Raw genomic sequence first — 17874 nt, forward strand, 5'->3', positions numbered from 1 at the left:
AATGGGGATATTCGGGTCCCAATGGGGATATTTGGGTCCCAATGGGGATATTCGGGCCCCAATGGGGATATTTGGGTCCCAATGGGGATATTGGTTCCCAATGGGGATATTGGGGTCCCAATGGGGATATTGGGTCCCAATGGGGATATTCGGGTCCCAATGGGGATATTTGGTTCCCAATGGGGATATTCGGGTCCCAATGGGGGATATTCGGGTCCCAATGGGGATATTGGTTCCCAATGGGGATATTCGGGTCCCAATGGGGATATTTGGGTCCCAATGGGGATATTCGGGTCCCAATGGGGATATTGGGGTCCCAATGGGGATATTGGGGTCCCAATGGGGATATTGGTTCCCAATGGGGATATTCGGGTCCCAATGGGGATATTCGGGTCCCAATGGGGATATTGGGTCCCAATGGGGATATTCGGGTCCCAATGGGGATATTGGGTCCCAATGGGGATATTTGGTTCCCAATGGGGATATTGGGTCCCAATGGGGATATTTGGTTCCCAATGGAGATCTTGGGGCTCAGCTGCAGCTGCTCCGCGTCGCCCTGGGTCACCTTTAGCTCTTTGCCCCCCTGCCCCCATGGGCTCCCCTTTGCTCCCTCCCCTTCCTGCTCCCTCCCCGGGCAAGGTCCGGCGGCGCTGACCCTTGCTCCGCGCCGCTCCCGTGGCTGCCATTGAGGATGCTGGGGCTCGTCCTCGCCTCCGTCCTCCTCCTCCTCGCCGCCGCCCGCCTCCTGCTCCCCTTCCTGTGGCCGGACCTGGGCGCCTTCGTGGCCATGACCTGGACCGCGCTGCGCTGCCGCCACCGCCTGGCGCAGCACCCGCCGCGCACCCTCCTGCACCGCTTCCAGCGCCGCGCCCGGCAGCGGCCGGGCCGCATCCTGCTCCGCTGGCGGGACCGGGAGCTCTCCTATGGGGACCTGGAGGCCTGGAGCAACCGCGCGGCGCGGGTCTTCCGGCAGCGCCTGCGGCCGCGGCGCGGGGAGCCCGTGGCCGTGCTGCTGCCCAATGGCGCCTCGTACGTGTGGACGTGGCTGGCGCTGGCCAAGCTGGGCTGCCCCATGGCCTGCGTGAACAGCAACGCCCGCGGCGAGGCGCTGAGCGCGGCAGTGCAGGCGGCTGGAGCCCGGAGCGTGATCGCGAGTGAAGGTGGGGGGGGATGGGATGGGAGGGGGATGGGGATGGGATGGGGATGGGATGGGGATGGGGATGGGGATGGGGATGGGGATGGGATGGGGATGGGATGGGGATGGGATGGGATGGGGATGGGATGGGATGGGGATGGGATGGGGATGGGGATGGGATGGGGATGGGGATGGGATGGGGATGGGGATGGGATGGGATGGGGATGGGATGGGGATGGGGATGGGATGGGGATGGGGATGGGATGGGATGGGGATGGGATGGGGATGGGGATGGGGATGGGGATGGGATGGGATGGGGATGGGATGGGATGGGGATGGGGATGGGATGGGGATGGGGATGGGATGGGGATGGGATGGGATGGGGATGGGGATGGGGATGGGATGGGGATGGGATGGGGATGGGGATGGGATGGGATGGGATGGGGATGGGGATGGGGATGGGGATGGGATGGGATGGGGATGGGATGGGATGGGGATGGGGATGGGATGGGGATGGGATGGGGATGGGGATGGGATGGGATGGGGATGGGGATGGGGATGGGGATGGGATGGGATGGGATGGGGATGGGGATGGGGATGGGGATGGGATGGGATGGGGATGGGGATGGGGATGGGGATGGGGATGGGATGGGGATGGGGATGGGATGGGGATGGGGATGGGATGGGGATGGGATGGGGATGGGATGGGGATGGGGATGGGGATGGGGATGGGATGGGATGGGGATGGGGATGGGATGGGATGGGGATGGGGATGGGGATGGGGATGGGGATGGGATGGGATGGGGATGGGGATGGGATGGGATGGGGATGGGGATGGGGATGGGATGGGGATGGGATGGGATGGGGATGGGGATGGGGATGGGGATGGGATGGGGATGGGGATGGGATGGGATGGGATGGGGATGGGGGTCTCTTAGTGGTGGTTCCTGTGCTGTCAAGGCTGGAAGCGATGGTGCAGGGGGGCTGAACGTGTGTCAGTGCCTTTCCAAGGGGCTGCACACGTGTCAGGGGCTGCACCTGTGTCATACACGTCATACATGTATCATACATCATACCAGTGTCATACATGTGTCATATATGTCATACATCATACACGTGTCATACATGTGTCATACATGTGTCATATATCATACACATGTCATACATGTGTCATACACCATACATGTCTCATACACACATCATACATACATCATACATACACCACACATACACCATACATGTCTCATGCACACATCATACATACATCATACATACACCACACATACACCATACATATCTCATACACGCATCATACATGCCCCATACATGTCTCATACATGTCTCACACATCTCATACATGTCTCATACATGTCTCATACACGCATCATACACACCCCATACATGTCTCATACATTTCTCATACATGTCTCATACATACACCATACATGCCTCATACACACATCATACATGTCTCATACACACACCATACATGCCCCATACATGTCTTGTACATGTCTCATACATGTCTCGTACATGTCTCATACATACACCATACATGTCTCATACACACATCATACATGTCTCATACACACACCATACATGGCCCATACATGTCTCATACATGTCTCACACATGTCTCACACATGTCTCGTACATGTCTCACACATGTCTCACACATGTCTCGTACATGTCTCATATATGTCTCACACATGCCTCGTACATGTCTCACACATGTCTCGTACATGTCTCACACATGCCTCGTACATGTCTCACACATGTCTCGTACATGTCTCACACATGTCTCGTACATGTCTCACACATGCCTCGTACATGTCTCGTACATGTCTCACACATGCCTTGTACATGTCTCATACATGTCTCACACATGTCTCGTACATGTCTCGTACATGCCTCATACATGCCTCGTACATGTCTCGTACATGCCTCATACATGCCTCGTACATGTCTCGTACATGCCTCGTACATGTCTCGTACATGCCTCGTACATGTCTCACACATGTTTCGTACATGTCTCACACATGCCCCGTACATGTCTTGTACATGCCCCGTACATGTCTCACACATGTCTCACACATGCCTCGTACATGTCTCACATGTCTCGTACATGTCTCGTACATGCCTCGTACATGCCTCATACATGCCTCGTACATGTCTCGTACATGCCTCGTACATGTCTCGTACATGCCTCGTACATGTCTCACACATGCCTCGTACATGCCTCATACATGCCTCGTACATGCCTCATACATGCCTCGTACATGCCTCATACATGCCTCGTACATGTCTCGTACATGCCTCGTACATGTCTCACACATGCCTCGTACATGCCTCATACATGCCTCGTACATGCCTCGTACATGCCTCGTACATGTCTCGTACATGCCTCGTACATGTCTCACACATGCCTCGTACATGTCTCACACATGCCTCGTACATGCCTCATACATGCCTCGTACATGCCTCATACATGCCTCGTACATGTCTCGTACATGCCTCGTACATGTCTCACACATGCCTCGTACATGTCTCACACATGCCTCGTACATGCCTCATACATGCCTCGTACATGCCTCATACATGCCTCGTACATGTCTCGTACATGCCTCGTACATGTCTCACACATGCCTCGTACATGTCTCACACATGCCTCGTACATGTCTCGTACATGTCTCGTACATGCCTCGTACATGCCTCATACATGCCTCGTACATGCCTCATACATGCCTCGTACATGTCTCGTACATGTCTCGTACATGTCTCGTACATGTCTCGTACATGTCTCGTACATGCCTCGTACATGCCTCGTACATGTCTCATACATGTTTCGTACATGTCTCACACATGTTTCGTACATGTCTCGTACATGTTTCGTACATGTCTCGTACATGCCTCTTACATGTCTCACACATGCCCCGTACATGCCTCATGCCCCCCCCGCTCTCCCCTGTCCCCCCCGTGCCCCTCAGAGCTGAGCCCGGTGCTGGAGGCGCTGCCCCCCCCGCGGCCCCGCATTTTCTACCTGAGCTCGGAGCCGCCCGTGCCCGGGGCCGAGGCTCTGCTCGGGGCCATCGGCGCCGCCTCCCCCGAGCCCCTGGAGCTGCCCCACAGCGCCTCCGGCGGCGGAGACACCGCCTTGTACATCTACACCTCCGGTACCACCGGTGAGAGCGGGGCAATGGGGGGGCAAGGGGGTAACAGGGGTGATGGGGGCAATGGGGGCAATGGGGGCAAAGGGGGAATGGGGGGAATGGGGGCAATGGGGGAACGGGGCAAGGGGGAATGGGGAAATGGGGGGAATGGGGGCAATGGGGGCAATGGGGGCAAAGGGGGAATGGGGGAATGGGGGAATGGGGGTAATGGGGGCAATGAGGGCAAAGGGGGAATGGGGGGAATGGGGGGAATGGGGGAATGGGGGTAATGGGGGCAATGGCGGCAAAGGGGGAATGGGGGCAATGGGGGCAATGGTGGCAATGGTGGTAATGGGGGTAATGGGGGCAATGGCGGCAAAGGGGGAATGGGGGTAATGGGGGCAATGAGGGGAATGGGGGCAATGGGGGCAATGGGGGGAATGGGGGCAATGGGGGCAATGGGGGCAATGGGGGTAATGGGGGAATGGGGGCAATGGGGGTAATGAGGGCAATGGGGGCAATGAGGGGAATGGGGGCAATGGGGGTAACGGGGGTAATGGGGGTAACAGGGGTGATGGGGGCAATGGCGGCAAAGGGGTAATGGGGGCAATGGGGGGAATGGGGGCAATGGCGGCAAAGGGGTAATGGGGGCAATGGTGCTAATGGGGGCAATGGGGCAATGGGGACACCAATGGGGAGGTCAATGGGTACCACATCCATGGCTCTGGGCCTGCTGGGCATCCACCCCATCACTGGCTCTGTCCTCCTGGCGATGGGAGCATCTTCTACCCAACCCCAACCCCAACCCCATCCAATGGCGACACATCTGGATGAGGATCCTCAAGGTCCCAGTAACATCTGGACCCCGCCGTGTCCTTGTGTCCTGGCCAGGGCTGCCCAAGGCTGCGGTGGTGACAGAGCAGAAGCTGCTGGCGGCGGCCAGCCTGGCCCGCGTGTGCGGCCTGCGCCCGCGGGACGTGGTCTACACCACGCTGCCGCTCTACCACGCTGCCGGGCTCATGGTGGGGCTCGGGGGGTGCATCGAGGTCGGTACGTGCCCCACGGAGCGGGGGGAGGTGGGGGGTGGGGGGTGATGGATCAGTGACGGGTGATGGTGGGTGATGATGGATCAATAACAGATCAATGATGGATCAATGATGGATCGATGATGGATCAATGATGGATGATGGATCAATGATGGATCAATGATGGATGATGGATCGATGATGGGTGATGATGGATCGAAGCTGGATGATGATGGGTGATGATGATGGGGGATAATGGATCAATGATGGATGATGGATCGATGATGGATGATGATGGATCAATGATGGATGACGATGGATGATGATGGGTGATGATGGATCAATAACAGATCAATGATGGATCAGTGATGGATGATGGATCAATGATGGATCAATGATGGATCAATGATGGATGATGATGGATCAATGACGGATGATGATGGATCAATGATGGATGACGATGGATGATGATGGGTGATGATGGATCAATAACAGATCAATGATGGATCAGTGATGGATGATGGATCGATGATGGATCAATGATGGATCAATGATGGATGATGATGGATCAATGACGGATGATGATGGATCAATGATGGATGACGATGGGTGATGACGGATGATGATGGGTGATGATGGATCAATAACAGATCAATGATGGACGATGATGGATCAATGATGGATCAATGATGGATGATGATGGATCAATGATGGATGATGATGGATCAATGATGGATGATGATGGATCAATGACGGATGATGATGGATCACTGATTGCTCAATGATGGCTCAATGATGGCTCAATGACAGATGGTGTTGGATTGATAATGGATCAGTGATGGATGGTGATGGATCAACGATGGATCAGTGAAGGCTCAATAGTGCATCAATGATGGATCAATGAGGGATCGATGGATGATGATTGATCAATGATGGATCAGTGGTGGATCAATGATGGATCAATGACGGCTCAATGATGGATGATGATGGATCAATGATTGATGATGATGGGTCAATGAGGGATCAATGATGGATCAATGGTGGGTCAATGATGGATGATGATGGATCAATGATGGATGATGATGGATCAGTGATGGATGATGATGGATCAATGGTGGGTCAATGATGGATGATGATGGATCAGTGATGGATGATGATGGATCAATGGTGGGTCAATGATGGATGATGATGGATCAGTGATGGATGATGATGGATCAATGGTGGGTCAATGATGGATGGTGATGGATCAATGGTGGGTCAATGATGGATGGTGATGGATCAATGATGGATGATGATGGATCAGTGATGGATGATGATGGATCAATGATGGATGATGATGGATCAATGGTGGGTCAATGATGGATGGTGATGGATCAATGATGGATGATGATGGATCAGTGATGGATGATGATGGATCAATGGTGGGTCAATGATGGATGGTGATGGATCAATGATGGATGATGATGGATCAATGGTGGGTCAATGATGGATGATGATGGATCAGTGATGGATGATGATGGATCAGTGATGGATGATGATGGATCAATGGTGGGTCAATGATGGATGGTGATGGATCAATGATGGATGATGATGGATCAGTGATGGATGATGATGGATCAATGGTGGGTCAATGATGGATGATGATGGATCAGTGATGGATGATGATGGATCAATGGTGGGTCAATGATGGATGGTGATGGATCAATGATGGATGGTGATGGATCAATGATGGATGATGATGGATCAATGATGGATGATGATGGATCAATGGTGGGTCAATGATGGATGATGATGGATCAGTGATGGATGATGATGGATCAATGGTGGGTCAATGATGGATGGTGATGGATCAATGATGGATGATGATGGATCAATGATGGATGATGATGGATCAATGGTGGGTCAATGATGGATGATGATGGATCAGTGATGGATGATGATGGATCAATGGTGGGTCAATGATGGATGGTGATGGATCAATGATGGATGGTGATGGATCAATAATAAATGATGATGGATCAATGGTGGGTCAATGATGGATGGTGAAGGATCAATGATGGATGATGATGGATCAGTGATGGATGATGATGGATCAATGGTGGGTCAATGATGGATGGTGATGGATCAATGATGGATGATGATGGATCAATGGTGGGTCAATGATGGATGATGATGGATCAGTGATGGATGATGATGGGTCAATGAGGGATCAATGACGGCTCAACGATGGATCAATGGTGGCTCAATGACTGCTCAATGGCGGGTGCTGGCCACCCCACACCCAGGTGCCACCTGCGTCCTCCGCTCCAAGTTCTCCGCCACCCACTTCTGGGACGACTGCCGCCGCTACAACGTCACCGTCATCCAGTACGTGGGGGAGCTCCTGCGCTACCTCTGTCACACCCCCCAGGTGATGACCCCCCGAGCCCCACCCCGGCCCCAACCCCCCCGCCTTGGGGTGCTGCTCTCACCCCCCGTCACCCCACAGCGCCCCAATGACCGCGAGCACCGGGTACGCTTGGCCGTGGGCAATGGGCTCCGAGGGGACGTGTGGAAGATGTTCCTCGACCGCTTTGGCCCCATCTCCATCAGGGAGTTCTATGGGGCCACCGAGGGCAACGGTGGCTTCATCAACTACACCGGGAAGGTCGGGGCTGTGGGGAGAGCCAACATGTTCCTCAGGGTGAGGACCCATGGCGGGCGATGGCGGGGGGGTGGGAAGAGGTTGGGGGGCTTCAGGTTGCTGGTGCCTCCATGGAGAAGTCAAGGGCACCCATAGGGTTGGGTTGGTAGCAAAGAGGATCTCCAGGGCTTCTTCCCCTTTGAAGATCCTAAAGGAGCATCCTCCATTGGTTGGCCAATGGTGACTCCAAGGTTGGGATTGGAGGGTTCATGATGGACATGGATGTCCCCTCCATTGGTTGGCCAACATTGACCCAATGGCAGGTTCTGGAGGGTTCATGGTGGACATGGATGTCCCCTCCATTGGTTGGCCAACATTGACTCAATGGCAGGTTCTGGAGGGTCCATGGTGGACATGGATGTCCCCTCCATTGGTTGGGTCTGCGGTGGCATGAACGTCCCCTCCATTGGTTGGCCAACGTTGACTCCAAGGTTGGGATTGGAAGGTCCATGGTGGACATGGACATCCCTCCATTGGTTGGGTCCTCTCCATTGGTTGGCCAACGTTGACCCAATGGCAGGTTCTGGAGGGTCCATGGTGAACATGGGTGACCCCTCCATTGGTTGGCCAACACCGACCCTCCAGCATTGACTCCAAGGCTGCTTTGGAGGGTCCATAGGGACACAGCCACCTCCAGCCCCCCAAGAAGAGCCCTTTGGATGCCACTTGGCCATCTCCAGCCCCCCAAATGTCCATCCAAAGGAGGCCTTCTCCCCCATCTTCCCCTTGGTTGTGCCCTACACGTCTTGGGCTTGAGATACCACCATGAGCAGGGTCAATGGGTGGCTCCCTCTCATTGCAAGGGTGATGGAGGGGAGCTCTCGGCCTTCATTCAGCCCATAAGGGGGGGCTTCCTCTTCCACCATCACCTCTTGGTCCTTCTTCTGCCCCCCCAGTTCTTCGCCCCCTTTGAGCTCATCAAGTACAACGTGGAGAAGGAGGAACCGGTGCGAGACGCACGAGGCCTCTGCATCCCGGTTGGGCCCGGTACGATGGGATTGGACCTTGGGAGGTGGGAAGGGGATGGAGCTGCAGCAAAACCACCCCGGGGGCCTTGACATCAGCATCTGAGGGGGTGGAGGCCACCAGGAAGCCACCAGAGAGACAGGGACCAGTGGTGGGACATGGAGGTGATGGCCCTCACCCCTCAGGTAGCTTCTGGAGCAGCGTCTGAGCCTCTTTGTCCTCCCTATAGGGGAGACGGGGCTGTTGGTCACCAAGATCACCAAGACGACCCCATTCCACGGCTACGCCGGGGATTCCATGAAGACGGAGCAGAAGATCCTAAGGAACGTCCTGGTCCACGGTGACGCCTTCTTCAACAGCGGCGACCTCCTCATGATGGACCATGAGAAGTTCCTCTACTTCCAGGACCGCGTTGGAGACACCTTCAGGTACCGCGGGTGGACCCGGCCTGGCCAAAGGCACCCCTGGACCCCCTCCCACCTTCACCCTCTTCTTCTCCATAGGTGGAAAGGGGAGAACGTGGCCACCACAGAGGTGGAGGCCGCTCTTGCCATGGTGGACTTCATCCAGGAGGTCAACGTCTATGGGGTGGCCGTCCCAGGTGAGCTCCTCGTGGGGCTCAGGTGACCCAATGGGAGGTTCGGGGGGGGGTTCAACCACTTGGGGTGGCACCGAAGGGTCTCAAGGGGTCATTGAGAAGCTTGAAGGACCTCGAGGTGGACCCACAATGGCCATAGAAGGGGTTGGGGTGGATGGAACCATCACGGTCTTCTACTGCCACCCACTTCGAGATGCTGCTCGACCACTTCAGGTCACAGAGGCTCAAAGTGGAGGCACCAAAGGAAGAGTCAACCAAGACCAGGCTGATGGGGGCACGTAGCGTGGCCATACGATGGCCCAACTGACCCCCAAAATAGGACTTCATGACCCAAAATCAGCTTCCACTGTACAGTGGGTTCCTCCATCATGGCCCAAGGGGCCTCCAAGAAGGCTGAATGAGGACTTGGCTTGCCCAAGTCAAGGCTTCGTTGTTGTTATGGCCATGGACATCACCCCTATGCTGGTCAATGGAGCCCCCAAGAGAAGCCAAGGGGGTTCTGGTGGCCCCACGTTGATGTTTCGGGCATGAGGGGCCTCCAAGGAAGGTGAAACCCCCCCAAAATGGGTGTTCTGGGCAGCCAAATGGGCACCAGGGTGGTCAATGTGGGGAGGGGGCTGGAGGTGACCATGGGGTGTCCATGGGGTTTCCGTAGGGTGCGAGGGGAGATGTGGCATGGCCGCCGTGCGCCTCAAGCCGGGGCACAGCTTCGATGGGCAGAAGCTCTACAGCTTCGTGGAGGACGCGCTGCCGGGGTACGCAGCACCACGGTTCCTGAGGGTGCAGGTCAGTGACTGCTTCTCCATCCCAATGCATCCCTACCCATCATCCATCCCCATCCATCATCCATCCCCACCAAACATCACCCACCCATCCATCCCCATCCATCATCCATCCATCCATCATCCATCATCCATCCCCATCCATCATCCATCCCCATCCATCATCCATCCATCCATCATCCATCATCCATCCCCATCCATCATCCATCCCCATCCATCATCCATCCCCATCCATCATCCACCCATCCATCATCCACCCATCCATCCATCATCCATCCCCATCCATCATCCATCCATCCATCCATCACCCATCCATCCATCATCATCCATTATCCACCCATCCATCCATCATCCATCCATCCATCATCCATCCATCCATCATCCATCCATCCATCATCCATCCATCCATCATCCATCCCCATCCATCCATCCATCATCCATCCATCATCCATCCATCCACCCATCCATCCATCATCCATCCATCCATCCATCATCCATCCATCCATCATCCATCTATCCATCCATCATCCATCCATCCACCCATCCATCCATCATCCATCCATCCATCATCCATCCATCAATCCACCCATCCATCCATCATCCATCCATCCATCCATCATCCATCCATCCATCATCCATCCATCCATCCATCATCCATCCATCCACCCATCCATCCATCATCATCCATCCATCCATCATCCATCCATCCATCATCCATCCATCATCCATCCATCATCCATCCATCCACTCATCCATCCATCATCCATCCATCCATCATCCATTCATCATCCATCCATCATCCACCCATCATCCATCCATCCATCATCCATTCATCATCCATCCATCCATCCATCCATCATCCATCCATCCATCCATCATCCATTCATCATCCATCCATCCACTCATCCATCCATCCATCCATCATCCATCCATCCATCATCCATCCATCCATCCATCATCCATCCATCCACTCATCCATCCATCCACCCATCCATCCATCATCCATCCATCATCCATCCATCATCCATCCATCCATCCATCATCCATCCATCATCCATCCATCCATCATCCATCCATCCATCATCCATCCATCCATCATCCATCCATCCATCATCCATCCATCCATCCATCATCCATCCATCCACTCATCCATCCATCCACCCATCCATCCATCATCCATCCATCATCCATCCATCATCCATCCATCCATCCATCATCCATCCATCCATCATCCATCCATCATCCATCCATCATCCATCCATCCATCATCCATCCATCCATCCATCATCCATCCATCCATCCATCCATCATCCATCCATCATCCATCCATCCATCCATCATCCATCCATCATCCATCCATCCATCATCCATCCATCATCCATCCATCCATCCATCATCCATCCACCCATCCATCCATCCATCCATCATCCATCCATCATCCATCCATCCATCCATCATCCATCCATCATCCATCCATCATCCATCCATCATCCATCCATCCATCCATCATCCATCCATCATCCATCCATCATCCATCCATCCATCATCCATCCATCATCCATCCATCCATCATCCATCCATCCATCCCCATCCATCATCCATCATCCACCCATCCATCCATCCCTCCCTCCACCCCTCATCCCTGTATCCCTGTTCCTCCCAGGACTCTCTGCAGACCACGGCCACCTTCAAGCAGTGCAAGAGCCACTTGGTCACCCAAGGCTTTGATCCCGACCTCATCCGGGAGCCTTTGTTCTTCCGCCACAGCCAGGCCAAGGCCTACGTGCCCCTGACCCCCGAGCTCCACTCCCGCATCCTGGACATGGCCCTGGCCCTCTAATTCCCGCTGGGAATTCCCGATGGAGGACGCCCATTCCCCCCCTTTCTGCCCATGGAAGCCCCCCAAGCCCTTCTCCTGAGCCCATCCCCACTCTTCCCTCCTGATCCCATGGAGCCCCTTCCACTCCCCCATTCCCAACATTCCCTTCTCCTCCCCTTGCGTGTGATGGGATCGATGCCAACCCCTCCGTGTCCAACACGACCCCAACGAACATCCCACCACCACTGCAGCACCTTCTCCTCCTTCCCACCACCTTTCGGTCACGGGAATAGCGGGAATAGCGGGAACAGCGGGAACAGCGGGAATACTGCTCCATCCAGACCCCAAAGCCACCCTTTTGCTCCTTACAAACCCCATTCCTTTTATTCCCAGCCCTTCCAAAGCCATCACTTCCCGCCCTCGCCATCCTCCAGCTTCACGGCCGCTTCCCGGCCTTCCCAGCGCCGTTCCCGCTGGAGCTCTCCGACGCGGAGCCGGAGGCGCTGCTCCCGCCTCTTACAGGCCTGGAGCTGCCGCTGGGCTTTTCCCAGCGCTTCCAGAGCCGCTTCCGCCCGGCGCTTCCAGAGCAAGGCGCTTCCCACCTGGTAACTGTGCTCGCTCTGGATGTAGGCTCCGAGGCGCGGCGGCAGGCGGAGCATGTACCGGGATGGGGACGGAGGCACGGATCCGGCCTCGGCGCATCCCAACGGAGGCTCCGGGCTGGAGCCGCGCGCTTCCGAAGCGCCGGGAAGAGCCGGGATGGCGCCGTGGTCGCCGGCCGGAGCAGAGCCCTCGGGCTCTCCCGGGAAGCAGGAGATGGCCAAAGGGAAGGGGGGGGAAGAGGGATCCGATTGGGATAAGGGGGGGTTCAGGGGGGAGGGAGAGGGATCCAGTTGGGAAGAGGGATCCAGTTGGGAAGAAGAAGAAGGGGCGAATTGGGAAAAGGGCTCCAATTGGGAAGGCTGCAACTGGGAAAAGGATGAGTCCGCTCGGGAAGAAGAATCCAGTTGGGAAGAAGGCGGCTCCACTTGGCAGGAAGGATCCAATTGGGAAGCAGAGGGATCCAACTGGGATGCAGAGGGCTCCAATTTGGGAGCAGAGGGATCCAATCGGGACACAGAGGGATCCAGTCGGGATGCAGAGGGATCCAATTTGGGAGCAGAGAGATCCAGTCGGGACGCAGAGGGCTCCAATCGGGACACAGAGGGATCCAGTTGGGATACAGAGGGATGCAATTTGGAAGCAGAGGGCTCCAATTTGGGAGCAGAGAGATCCAATCGGGATGCAGAGGGATCCAACCGGGACGCAGAGGGATCCAATTGGGACACAGAGGGATTCAATCGGGACGCAGCGGGATCCAATCGGGACGCAGCGGGATCCAATCGGGACATAGAGGGCTCCACTCGGGACGCAGAGAGATCCAATCGGGACGCAGCGGGATCCAATCGGGACGCAGCGGGATCCAGTTGGGATACAGAGGGATCCAATCGGGACACAGAGGGATCTAAACGGGACGCAGAGGGATCCAGTTGGGATACAGAGGGCTCCAATCGGGACGCAGCGGGCTCCAATCGGGACGCAGCGGGCTCCAATCGGGACGCAGCGGGCTCCAATCGGGACGCAGCGGGCTCCAATCGGGACGCAGCGGGCTCCAATCGGGACGCAGCGGGCTCCAATCGGGACGCAGCGGGCTCCAATCGGGACGCAGCGGGCTCCAATCGGGACGCAGCGGGCTCCAATCGGGCCACCCTGCCTTCAAGCCTGGGGAGCACCAAGAGCATCCATCGAGGCTGAGGAGCACCCAAGCCAAGGTGCCCCCCCCCCCCCCGCCCTGCCCCTGGGGCCTCACCTCCACTTGCGGGGGCCCTTGAGGGGCTTCAGGGGGTCCGAGGCCGGGGGGGGCTGCAGGCGGCGGGGCCGGGGGGGCACCAGGTTGAAGAGGGTGGGGACGGCGCCTTCCTTCAGGCGGTGGTAACCGCTGTGGGGCACAGAGAGGGGGGTCCATGGGGGCACAAACAGCATGGTCTATGGGGGTCCAGGGGGTCTATGGGGGGTCCAGGGGGGAGTCTATGGGGGCACAAAGAGGGGGGTCCATGGGGTCTATGGGGGGTCCATGGGGGCACTAAGAGGGGGTGGGTACATGGGGTCTATGGGGGGTCCATGGGGTCCAGGGGGGAGTCTATGGGGTCTATGGGGGCACTAAGAGGGGGTGGGTCCATGGGGTTTATGGGGGATCCATGGGGGCACTAAGAGGGGGTGGGTACATGGGGTCTATGAGGGCACAAAGAGGGGGATCCATGGGGTCTATGGGGGGTCCATGGGGTTTATGGGGGCACAAAGAGGGGGGCCTATGGGGGGTCCATGGGGGCACAGAGAGGGGGGTCCATGGGGTCTATGGGGGGTCTATGGGGGCACAAAGACGGGGGTCCATGGGGTCTATGGGGACACAAAGAGGGGGGTCCATGGGGGGCCCATGGGGTCTATGGGGGCACTAAGAGGGGGTGGGTACATGGGGTTTATGGGGGTGTCCATGGGGGCACAGAGAGGGGGGTCCATGGGGTCTATGGGGTGTCCATGGGCTCTATGGGGGTGTCCATGGGCTCTATGGCGGCACAAAGAGGGGTGTCTATGGGGTGTCCACTGGGTCTATGGAGGTGTCTATGGCACACGGAGCAAACCATTCCCACTGGGGGGGGGGAGACGATGACCACTGTCACTCCCTAAAGCGGAACGCCCCATTTTAACCCCAAAAAGGGGGGGGTTGGGGGGGGCCATCCATGACCGCCGGTCCTTGAGGACCCCCCGAGGCACCTGAAGCCCACGATCTCGAAGCAGCTCTTCTCGAAGTGCTGCGAGCAGAAGTAAATGTACTTGGAAGCGGGATCCCAGAGGCCCTTTCCCGTGGCATCCCGGCGCCGGCTGTTCTCCAGCCATAGGGCCCGCCGGGGGTTGTCCTTCTTGGGGAGCCTGGGGGGGGGACACACACGCATTAAAGGACATTGGGGACATGGGGGGCACCTCAGCTGTGAGGCAGTGGCTTCAGAATCCTGCTTGCTGGAAGGGTGAAAGGGGGCAGACCCCCCCCCAAGGTGGGAATGGAAGGGTCCAGGTAGGGAGAGGTAAAGGGAGTGCGGCAAAACCATTGCGGGAATAGGGGGGAGTGGGGGGAAAGCACTGATAAAGGGGGGGACAAATGGGATAACCCATTGATAAAGGGGGGGACATGGGATAACCCATTGATAAAGGGGGGGACAAATGGGATAACCCATTGAAAAAGGGGGGGACATGGGATAACCCATTGATAAAGGGGGGACAAATGGGATAACCCATTGATAAAGGGGGGGACAAATGGGATAACCCATTGAAAAAGGGGGGTCCATGGGATAACCCATTGATAAAGGGGGGGTCCATGGATAACCCATTGATAAAGGGGGTTCATGGGATAACCCATTGATAAAGGGGGGGGCACAGGGGATAACCCATTGATAAAGGGGGGGACATGGGATAACCCATTGATAAAGGGGGGGTCCATGGGATAACCCATTGATAAAGGGGGGGACAAATGGGATAACCCATTGATAAAGGGGGGGTTCATGGGATAACCCATTGATAAAGGGGGGGTTCATGGGATAAACCATAGATAAAGGGGGGGGTCCATGGGATAACCCATTGATAAAGGGGGGACAAATGGGATAACCCATTGATAAAGGGGGGGACAAATGGGATAACCCATTGATAAAGGGGGGGTTCATGGGATAACCCATTGATAAAGGTGGGGTTCATGGGATAACCCATTGATAAAGGGGGGGGTCCATGGGATAACCCATTGATAAAGGGGGGGACAAATGGGATAACCCATTGATAAGGGGGGGACATGGGATAACCCATTGATAAAGGGGGGTCCGTGGGATAACCCATTGATAAAGGGGGGGTCCATGGGATAACCCATTGATAAAGGGGGGGGGACAGGGGATAACCCATTGATAAAGGGGGGGACAAATGGGATAACCCATTGATAAAGGGGGGGTCTGTGGGATAACCCATTGATAAAGGGGGGGTCCATGGGATAACCCATTGATAAAGGGGAGGGGTCCGTGGGATAACCCATTGATAAAGGGGAGGGGTCCGTGGGATAACCCATTGATAAAAGGGGGTCCATGGGATAACCCATTGATAAAGGGGAGGGGTCCATGGGATAACCCATTGATAAAGGGGAGGGGTCCATGGGATAACCCATTGATAAAGGGGGCCCATCTGGACCAACCCATTGCTAGAACCAGGGGGAGGGGGTGCAAAGAAGCCCCAAAGAGATGAGCCCCTCCCCCAATTAAAGTCACCCCAAGGCAGGAAGGGGGTGAAACCCCCCCCCCCCGGACCAAACCACTCTGGGGGGAGCGGGGGGCGCCCACCGGTGGAAGGAGATCCCACGGCTCCGCGTCTCCCGCGTGTCCCGAGTGCAGCAGCCGATGGCGGAGCAATGGCGCGGCATCTGGGGGGGCAAGGGGGGGATGAATGGGGGGGAAAGGGGGGGAAAGGGGGGGAATGAATGGGGGGGAAAGGGGGGAAGGGAGGAATGAATGGGGGGGAATGGGGGGGAATAAATGGGGGGGAAAAAAGGGAAGGGGGGAAGGCGGGAAGGGGGGGAATGGGGGGATGAAGGGGGAGGGGGGAAGGGGGGGAAGGGGGGGAATGGGGGGGGAATGAATGGGCGGGAAGGGAAGAATGGGGGGAAAGGGGGGGATGGGGGGGATGAGGGGGGAGGGGAGGAAGGGGGAGGGGGGGAAGAGGGGGAAAGGGGGGGCAAAGTGGGGGGAAAGGGGAAAGGGGGGAAAGGGGGGGAAAAGGGGGAAGGGGGGAATGAATGGGGGGGAATGGGGGGGAAGAGGGGAGAATGGGGGAAAGGGGGGGAATGGGGGGGGAATGAATGGGTGGGAATGGGGGGGAATGGGGGGAAGAGGGGAGAAACGGGGAGAAGGGGGGAAGGGGAAGAAAGGGAGGAAAGGGGGGTGAACGTGGGGGAAGGGGGGAAACGGGGGAGGAGGGGGGGAAAGGGGAGACAATGCAGAAAAGTGGTGTAAATGGGGGTAAATGGTGGGAAAAGGGGGGCAAACAGGAGGTAAATGCAGGTAATGGGGGGCAAACGGGGCAAATGGAGGGGGAAATGGGGGAGAAAAGGGGCAAAAAGAGGGGGGCAGAAGGAGGGGGTAGGAAGAGGGTAAAAAAGGGGGGGTAAAAGAAAGAGGCACCCTCACATTCGATGCCCCCCCATAACGCACCCCCCAACCCCAAAGGACCCCCCCAAATGCCCCCCCCGCCTCTTCAGTGTCCCTCTGATGACGTCACGGGAGGAACCCCCAGTTCACCGCCGCCCCCCCCACCCCGGGGTTGGGGGTGCGCATGACGTCACAGGGAGAGCCTGTGACGTCACGGGGGACCCCCCGCCCTGCCCCGAACCCACCTCTGCGCTCCCATCCCGCCGCCTCCGACGCCCGCCCGCAGCTCTCGCGAGACTTCCGCCTCTCGCGAGAGCCGGGCCCGTCCCCTCCCGCTCCTCCCTTGCCAGCCTCTCATTGGCTGAGACGCCGGCAAGGGGGCGTGGCTCCGCCTCCTCCTTGCCCCCGCCCCCTTTCATTTGCATACCGCACTGCCATTGGCGGGGCTGGACACGCCCCTTTCTTTGCCCCGCCCCTTCGCCGCCGGCGTTTCAACGCGCCTCC

The 17874-nt window shown here is 56.9% G+C and overlaps 2 protein-coding genes across 2 annotated transcripts; one reads left to right on the forward strand and one right to left on the reverse strand.

Annotated features, from left to right (window-relative positions):
* Positions 1-691: 691 nt before the first annotated feature.
* Positions 692-12178, forward strand: LOC308228542 (long-chain fatty acid transport protein 2-like; the record flags this gene model as incomplete). Its single annotated transcript, XM_080631925.1, has 10 exons — positions 692-1160; positions 4123-4317; positions 5176-5334; positions 7595-7719; positions 7798-7992; positions 8889-8979; positions 9188-9386; positions 9462-9559; positions 10212-10342; positions 12002-12178. The coding sequence occupies 10 exons, from the start codon at positions 692-694 to the stop codon at positions 12176-12178; spliced, it is 1839 nt and encodes a 612-aa protein (XP_080488051.1).
* Positions 12179-12564: 386 nt separating this feature from the next.
* On the reverse strand, positions 12565-17674 carry THAP7 (THAP domain containing 7; the record flags this gene model as incomplete). The annotated part of the gene is made up of 5 exons (XM_080631926.1): positions 17616-17674; positions 16567-16646; positions 14969-15124; positions 14007-14135; positions 12565-13918 (listed from the first exon to the last, which is right to left on the reverse strand). Exons 2-5 carry the CDS (start codon positions 16644-16646, stop codon positions 12565-12567), a joined length of 1719 nt encoding a protein of 572 aa, XP_080488052.1. The 5' UTR covers positions 17616-17674.
* Positions 17675-17874: the final 200 nt, after the last annotated feature.

Source organism: Psittacula echo, assembly GCF_963264785.1.
Source record: "Psittacula echo genome assembly, chromosome: 19".
NCBI classification, from domain to species: domain Eukaryota; kingdom Metazoa; phylum Chordata; class Aves; order Psittaciformes; family Psittacidae; genus Psittacula; species Psittacula echo.